This window comes from Phoxinus phoxinus (genome assembly GCF_949152265.1).
Source record: "Phoxinus phoxinus genome assembly, chromosome: 4".
In the NCBI taxonomy this organism is placed as follows: Eukaryota; Metazoa; Chordata; class Actinopteri; order Cypriniformes; family Leuciscidae; genus Phoxinus; species Phoxinus phoxinus.
This window is the reverse complement of record NC_136879.1, coordinates 27,545,672-27,555,004: the sequence shown is the minus strand read 5'-3', so window position 1 is coordinate 27,555,004 and position 9,333 is coordinate 27,545,672. Positions and strand designations below refer to the sequence as shown.

Sequence of the window (9,333 nt, the reverse complement as noted above, 5' to 3'; positions counted from 1 at the left end):
TTCCACGAAAAAGGAAATGAATGCCTAGTACAGCCACAGAAATGTGCGAGTGTGTGGAGGAGAGACAGAGGCAAACACCGACATCCTCAGCACATCTGGAAGTAATTGCCACACCAATAACTAAAGCATGCGTTCTCGTACACTGCCATGCAAAATAAAGCAGTAAATCAATCAGACAGCAACAGCAAACAGCAACGGCTGAACTCTCAGGTAAGACTTCGCTGCATGATCAGGCAGACAGCATCACCTAGTGGACACTGATACATTGGCATCAATAACCTGATGAAATAAGATCACCTCTCTAAGATCACAGGCAATCAATTAAAATGCAGTAACATCAATAAACGGATACAGATGTTATATAAGAGAGAGTGGCAATAATGTACGACCAGGTCCACCCGCAAACTCAGCAGAAACTCCACAGATCACTAGACTATTGAACATCATCTCCTTCACAATGATCTATGCAAATCTCTGGCCTTGCATGTTCATTTATTAATTATATTGGCCAATTTACTAATAATAATAATTATTTTCAAAATAATAAATGGAAAAATAAAGAACAATTAGTTTATAATTAATAATATAGTTTATATTACTAATAATAATAATAATTATTATTATTATGAAATAGTAACCAATAAATAGTAAAAAATATTATTCCTAATTATATTAATAATAATGATCATACAGTTTTATATATTTTATATATAATAATAATAATTATTCCATAAATGTTGGACAAATTTATAACAATAAATATTATTGTTATTATAAAATATTAACCAATAAATAGAAAAAAATAATAACCTTTTATTAATTATTATCACACACACACACACACACACACACACACACACACACACACACACACACACACACACACACACACACACACACACACACACACACACACACACACACACACACACACACACACACACACACACACACACACACACACACACACACACACACACACACACACACACACACACACACACACACACACACACACACACACACACACACACACACACACACACACACACACACACACACACACACACACACACACACACACACACACACACGTTGAACCTCACATAGTGTTTATTGCTCCTTTTTACTTAAAAATGATCTAGTAGACCAATAAACAATTATGGGCACAACATATATTCAATCTAAAAGAAGACACCTAAAGGAGCTAAACTAGTCTTAGAGTCAGCATCTTCAGAGCCAAAATCACAGGAACATGACTGCTTTCCCGGACGCAGATCAGGTTTGGTCTCAGACTAGAAAAGATTTCACCAAGAATAATCACTACTGACAGCGAAAGTTGGTCCAAGACTTTGCCTAATCCGCTTTAGGGAAATTGGCTCCGTGTGTTTGAGCTGACCGCTGATCCATCCTGGGTTTCACTGTTCAGTGATTACAAAAGACAAAATACATACTGGCATCCGTGTAACAGCAGTTAATCAAAGTCTGACAGCAAAATGTAAACATTTAATTTTATTTCGTGTGCAACTAAAACGCATCCTGTACAAATCATTCAAAGAGCTCCTTTATGTTGGAGAACCACTCATCCCAACATAATAGGAAATAAAAGTCGGAATTTAGAATGAGTATTATCTTTCTTTGCAGAGGAATAATTCTGAATGCGCTCTTGCTTCCCGCTGTAATTTTGAAAGGATGAAGGTCACCAATGCAAAGTGGCTGGCTGCTCCTTTCTAAGTGAGAGACAAGATGATTACGTGTAACTAAAGCCACCCACACGCCGTAAGACGAAACACTGCATTCGGGGTCAGCGCTCTTTTCAACGGATTATCTCTCACACACCAGCGACATGACACACACAGACTTATTTTGTGTGTGTTCCTCTCACACAGACTCATTGATTCTCCCTCTCACTTGTGTTTTTTGTGTCTTTCACTCAGAGTGCTGATTTGATGAAGTGTGTTGCGGATACAGAGCTTTGATGTCCATAGTGAGATGTGATTGGCTTGCTTGTCTCCTTGTGGATGACTGTGTTTATTCTGCCTGGCAGCCACAGGAGGCGCTCTGCTCACGGCCACAGCTCCTCACCAGCTGACCGGCATCTGAACCCGTCTTCTGTGGGAAGAGGACGAGAGATTATTAAACTCAAGCAAACTACAACAAGACAGAAGGTCGATTCTTGTTTCTGTTGTATTGGTGCACTTTACACATTTAACCGCACGCTAAGTGCAGCAATTACAAGATATTGCTCCTTTCTGACTAAAGTTGATTCTGCGGAATGGAGAGAAACAAGATGAAGGATGAGTCTTAAACTACTTATGTCAGATTGCAAAACACACACAAGTATAGAATGTCTCCATTTCAAAGTCAATGTTGTGAAGCAGTCATTTTGAAATGCTTATGCTCTTTAGTATAATAGCACTTGCTGGATTTGTACTGGTCAGACAGAGTCTGTGCATTGAACATTCAGATTAAGTTTGAGCATTAAAACATCCAGAGAAAGTATGAGCATTAAAACATGCAATTATGATTATTCAATAAACTGATATTTTGATTATTATCCCTGGCTTTCTCAGTCAAACTCTCAGGCTGACAGAAGACTGGTAATAGAGTTTTGGGTATCAGACAAGACTTGCTGTTGACAGGTTTTAAAAATATATATATAATGGTTTTAACAACAATATTAAGCAGCACAACAGTTTTCAACATTTATAACAATCAGAAATGTTCCTTGAGCACCAAATCAGCATATTAGAATGATTTCTGAAAGATCATATACTGCAGTATATGCTGAAAATGTAGCTTTGCATAACAGGAATAAATTGCAATTTAAACTAATAGAAAACTGTTATTTTAAATTGTAATAATATTTCAGAATCTTATTATTTTACTGTATTTATGATCAAATAAATGCAACCTTAATGAGCATAAGATACTTCTTTCAACAACAAAAAAAAAATCTTACACACTCCAAACTTTTGACTTTTATTTACATATTTAATGATTGCAAGTATGATATTTCAATGGAAATGATCACTGTTAATAGTTATGTGAAGCGTGAGAAACTTAAAACATCAACTGTAACAAAATGAAACTGAGTTTCAGTCTTGTGCACTTGGCTTAAGGACTAGAAATTAATAACACTGACATAAGCTTTTTCTGTCATGAAGCATATTAACAAACCAGCAGAACGCTAAACTGTTCAATTAACAATGACCCTTCAATATCGTAAGACAGGAAACACATTAAACGCATGCTGCTGCTTTTTAAACGATGAGCCATAAAAAGCTTGACAAACATAACACTGAACAACACTCCCATAAGACTCTTCTGATGGTGTGTTTTAGTGCAGGAGCAGATGCCTGGATACTCTGTTAGTGCTTCATCACTAGGTGGCACCGTTATATAATCCTGTATTCATTATAGCATACATCAATGTCAGAGACTGTGGTTCTCAAACTCTGTTTCTTACATATGTAGATTAAACTCTGAATATTGTGTACAGTTTATTAAACAGAGTGGTGACCAAACTACCAGTCAGAAGTAACTCTTTATTATTAATGTTTTAGAATTATAGTTAAAGCCACCAAACTAGTAAATAACAAACTGAAGTAAAGGAATTATGTACAGAACAAAAAATAAAAATAAAATTAACACATAGGCACGAGTTCAATATTTATATTTGTTTACAAAAATTAACAAAATTGAATCACTTTTAACTATAATTGTAATCAGATTAAAATGTTTAAATATATTAAAGGACTACATAACTTTAATATAATATATAATGTAACTACACTATGCAACTTTTGGCCCACTAGTGGTTAAAAAAACAAAACTGCATTTTGCGGAAACATTTTTTGGTTGTGCTTTGTCTCTGCGTGACTGTGCGGATGAATATGACCCATCACAATAGATAACGTTTTACAATAAACTCTGTTAGACACAGTCACTCTTAAAACATTTCAAATCCCTCAATTCTTGCCATCTCTGAAAAGCCAAGCCAATGTTGATTCTCGTTTTATTACAAGCTCTGTTGCATTCTCTTTTTGCCAGCAGGATCTCCTCTGTTCGCTGTTTTTTTTTTTTTACAAAAGGGTGATTCCCCAGAGGTCGGCATTGAGCTTGTCTGAGAATATTATGAAATGTTGGACAAAAATAATGTTTTCGGACATGAAAGCATAGATGTTAACTTTTGTTTTGCTGTAAATTAATCACGAACACTAAACTGCCTATAAAGTAAGAAAGCCAGTTAATATAAAGATTTGTAATAAAAAAAAATTTCTTATAAAATTAGGTATTTTCGTAGCGTGACTGTGGGGGCGCGAGCGTGCGTGATGTAGCCATGCGCTCGCACTAGACCGTCTCTGTGGCGAGCAGCACGAGGCAGAGGGTTGTGAGAGAGCGGCGTGATTGATGATGAGCGACACCTGCGCGCTGGTCTTGTATCTCTCACGGAGGAGCTTCGAAAGCATAAAAGGAGGAGCGACGACAGTGAAGGACGAGAGAGGACCAGGCCTGGATTTTATGTTGTGTTTTGTTTATGTTTTATTATGTGTGTGTCATCCGTGAGGGGCTGCCGCCTTTACTTTCATTTTGAGTTTGTTTTATTATTAAAGTTTGTGAATGTTCGCCTGTTCCCGCCTTCTCATTCCCATAACAACAAACCTCGTTACAGTCTCATTCTAGCTTTTAATTGCAGAGGAGGACTAGAAAAGACGCAGTCTCGGTAGAATGCAGCCATCCATTTGAGAAACACCCTATATGGATATGATAAGACACACATGGGTGATGACAAGTACGCAATTTCCTGTAAAAACCATCCCACCCTATTATTTAGGATTGATGATGCCCCCATTTTTCATGAGCTGAACTCAAAGATCTAAGACTTTTTCTATGTACACAAAAGGCCTATTTCTCTCAAATATTGTTCACAAATCTGTCTTAATCTGTGTTAGAGAGCACTTCTCCTTTGCCGAGATAATCCATCCACCTCACAGGTGTGGCATATCAAGATGCTGATTAGACAGCATGATTATTGCACAGGTGTGCCTTAGGCTGGCCACAATAAAAGGCCACTCTATAATGTGCAGTTTAACTGTATGGGGGGGTCCGAAAAGATTTGTGACCAATATTTGAGAGAAATAGGCCTTTTGTGTACATAGAAAATGTCTTAGATCTTTGAGTTCAGCTCATGAAAAATGGGGACAAAAACAAAAGTGTTGCGTTTATTATTTTGTTCAGTGTACTTGTATAACTGCATATATTATCTCTGACACACATACACACACGCACGCACGCACACGCACGCACGCACACACACACACACCTGGGTGGGTTTGCGTGAAGGTCTTTTTGGTTGGTTGTCTGGGTGATTAGGAGTCCAAGCCCCCAGGCTCTGATTGGAATAGAAGTCCATAGGATACACTTCCTGCCATCCCACCTGCTGCAGCGCTACTGCTGCCTGAAACAGAGAGATCTTTAATTAAAGACAGCTGACTGCAGCATCAAACACTGTAGCTACAAGCCAGAGGAACGGCGAGAATCTTGAGAAAACAACATGGCAGTGCTGCCAACAGCTGACGGGTCGATACACGCATACGCTATGAGCGCAGTCGAGTATCAAGGGAGATATAGTCAAACACGACGCTTCTCATCTAAGAGGGCACGTCACATGACTCTCATACCGCAAAAAAGCATCCCGGATGGCTTCTTGTATTACCGATGCGCAAAGATCTCCCCCACTGGCGATATGCACCGAGCAGAGACTCAGAGTCGAGGTGAGATCCGTGCTGTTCCATGTGACCTACAAATGCAGACGAATACATTAGAGGGCCTCTAGAGGAATGCAGGACTTCCTCGTGCATGTGGCTACATTACATAAACTCCAGCAGGATTTCACCAGTCAGACTGAGCTGCTTATATGAATAATCAATGCGCCGTGTTCGTCTCCGCCCGTGGGCAAGTATACCCATTTCACAAGCGAGGCACGCTGTAACGTACGGCTCTAATACCGTGGGAGAGATGACAAACGCCCCTGCCTCCGGTGAAGGACTGTCTCTCTCCACTGACAGTACAACAAAACCTCACAAACAAATGAATCTTCATAAATCTCTCTTAAATAGCCTTCAAAAGCTAATACTACAGTACAGTCACTCTCTTTTATTGACTGGAAAAGTGACAGTCGAGAAGTTTTGGCCTGAATGGTTTCCTGTGAAAATTGAGGCTTCTGAAATATAGAATGCATTTTATAATATAGAGTCTCAACCCTACATAGAATTATTATTGGTTTGTTAATTTAATAAAATAAAAATATTCTAGAAAGAGATTGCAGAACCGTCAGAGCTTTGATCAAACTACCAGTCAGAAGTTTGGACCTACTCACACTTTATTTTTTATTAATATTTTAGAATAATAGTATCAAACAAGGAAATAACACAAATGGAAGTAAGGGAATTATGTAGAGACCCAAAACAAACAAACAAAAGGTAATAATAATTTTAACTATTATTAAAATTATATAAAATATTTACAATGTTGTATTAATAACAAATGAATTAATAATAAAATATAAAAATATAAAAAATTATATAATATTATATTAATAGTTAAAGCCATCAAACTACAAAACAAATGGAAGTAAAGGAATTATGTAGGGACCAAAAAGTCATGAAGATTTATACAAACACTATTTTACTATTTATATTTGTTTATAAAACTAACTAAACATTAACATTAAAAAATAATAATATTGAATATTATGAAATAATATACATAAAATATATCCTAATTAAATAAAAAATAATACAATAAAATATTGATATAATAAACATTATTATTATATGAATATATTGTATTATAATTCTTATTTAAACATTATAAAAGACTTGAGATTAAAAAGATCTAGGATGAGCATTTTACTTACTATGGATGTGTTGCTAACATCAGTCCTTCGTTCTCTCTTCCTCCATCCATCATGTCCTTATTAACCCTGACACATCCATCCCTCTTTCACTGGCTTTTCATCAGAGCTGTGCATAAGCTACCTTCTAATCCCTACACTGACATGAGAGGCAAGTGTGTCATTGACTATAAATATAACATGACACACACTGAAAGTCACTGCCTTCTCTCTCTTTCTTCATTCTTCACTTTTACACTCCCTGACTCCACAGAAAGAGCAAACACAAGCAGAGATGCATTAAGGTGGCAGTGTCTGAGAAAAGCTTTATTATGAATGTTCAGATATTTAAGCAACCAGGCTGGGCAGAAACACGGTTACACTACAAAACATCAGCATGCTATTGCTGCATTCTAATGTATTCTCATAATGCCATATTTGCACTACGTTTCTACACCAAAATGCACTGAGCTCCAGCGTGGGCCAAGTGGCAATGAAAATGGATTATGGTGACACACAACATCAGAAGCACATATGATTATGCAGTGCAACAATATGGCTCTACTGAGCATTGTAATTTTTCACTAAGAGATATGATGCCATAAAAAACTCAACATAAATGATCTTCTACTGGTACAGTGGGTACATTGTAGCTATAGACCGATATATTGGCCGGGATGATTAATAGGCTGATATTTAGTCATTTTGAGAGGCAATGGCAGATAACCATTTCTGCTTGGCCGATTAACAGAAGTGGAAGATTCTTCTTGTGGCAGAATGAAGTCAACAGCATTGTCAATGGATAGTGCACATAGTGAATTTAAGTAAATATAATGTATAGGTGTGATATGTCATGTGTTGACGTTCATCTGAGGTTGTATTTACTTCATTTTAAGACCTGCCAAGAACCAGATGATTTTTATTATGTCCTCCTGATATGTAAAATCATAGAATTCAATAGGGTGTCCTTTCTTTTTCACAATTTTTAGTTGTCATTACTAAAGTAAGTAAACCTTGTATTAAATAATCCTTCTAATGTGCTGATTGTCCCTCAAGGAACCTTTTTATAGGCAGGGTTTCGAACGGTTAAAGGCATACTATGCAGTTTCTGTTATTGTCAAACAGCGACCCCTAGAGTCGCCGTGGAGTACTTGTATTTAACGTTACAGTCGTAAATACCACTGATGCAGAGCCGTCTCTGCACTCACAGCCTGATGCCCTCTTCGTTTTCTTCGTCGACTCTGCCATGATTCACGTCTGAAATGCGTGCTAGTGTCTTCCATAGAGGCTGCTTCATATGTTGTTGATGTATGTGACGTGCCGTAAAGCAAGGCGTGATTCTCGCGAGATTTGGCGGGGCGCCACCTCTCAAACCTGCATTGCTGGTTTTGCCAGCGGTCCACCCCCGCTTTGTTATCGGGATGATTCGCCCTACTACAAGTTTGTTTACTATCGAAATGACTTTGAAGCTGTTATATAAGAGATGAAGGCTATTTCATGCACTACTGTCTTGGACAAAGACAGCAAACTGGTTCTAACCAGGACAGAGAGAGATAAATGAATGGCCCAGATGCACAACAACAAGAGGACAAGCACACCAGAGCCTCAAGTAGTCTCTCAGCTGGCAGCTTCATTGAACAGTTCACACTAAACACTAGCTTCTGACCCTTAGGCAGTTTCAAAGAAAGAGTCACATCTGATCTGGCAAATGAGCAGAAAGGGGCTTTAAAACAGACTAAAGAACAGAGATAACACATGGAAAACAATTATTACGGGTGGCTGAATCTAAGATTGAGATGTTGAGGTGTTGGGGAAATCTATTGTAATTCAATCTAACTCATGGGAAGTGCTACCGTGACTATAGTGATATAGTATAGTTTGGAAACATTACTATTTTTAATGTTTTTGGAAGTCTCTTATGCTCATCAAGCCAGCATTTATTTGATCAAAATGTCATAAAATACAGTAATATTGTAAAATATTATTACAATTTAAAATAATGATTTTCTATTTTAATATACTTCAAAATATAATTTATTTCTGTGATTAAAAGCTGAATTTGTATCAGCCATTACTCCGTATGGACTCCTTACTTGATACTCCTAATATTTTTTTTGGAACCCTATTGATAAATATAAAGGAAAACAGAAGTTATTCCAATTTATACCTGAATTTATTTATTTATAAAATTTTATATTTACTTTTATGAATGTATAATTCATTTTTAGAAATTATAGTATATATTTTAGTTATGACTTACAATTTTACATGTGTTATTTTGCATTAATACAAGTAAGTAAAGTAATTAACATTACTTTTATGTTACATGTAATTAAATTATATAATCAAAAATCACAGTAAACAAAGAATCCTTGTTGAATAAAAATATCACGCACATTTGCATTATATCAGCTATCGGACACCTCGATCTCAAG

At 36.8% G+C, this 9,333-nt stretch overlaps 1 protein-coding gene across 1 annotated transcript in view; it reads right to left on the bottom strand.

Annotated features, from left to right (window-relative positions):
• Positions 1-1,497: 1,497 nt before the first annotated feature.
• Positions 1,498-9,333, bottom strand: part of dph1 (diphthamide biosynthesis 1) — an 83,717-nt gene continuing 75,881 nt past the window's right edge. The window contains exons 11-12 of the mRNA XM_079611329.1: positions 5,327-5,461; positions 1,498-2,112 (exon numbers count right to left, since the gene is read on the bottom strand). Of these exons, the coding sequence (XP_079467455.1) occupies positions 2,032-2,112; positions 5,327-5,461 (216 nt within the window). The 3' untranslated portion in view covers positions 1,498-2,031. The remainder of the gene's footprint in view (positions 2,113-5,326; positions 5,462-9,333) is intronic.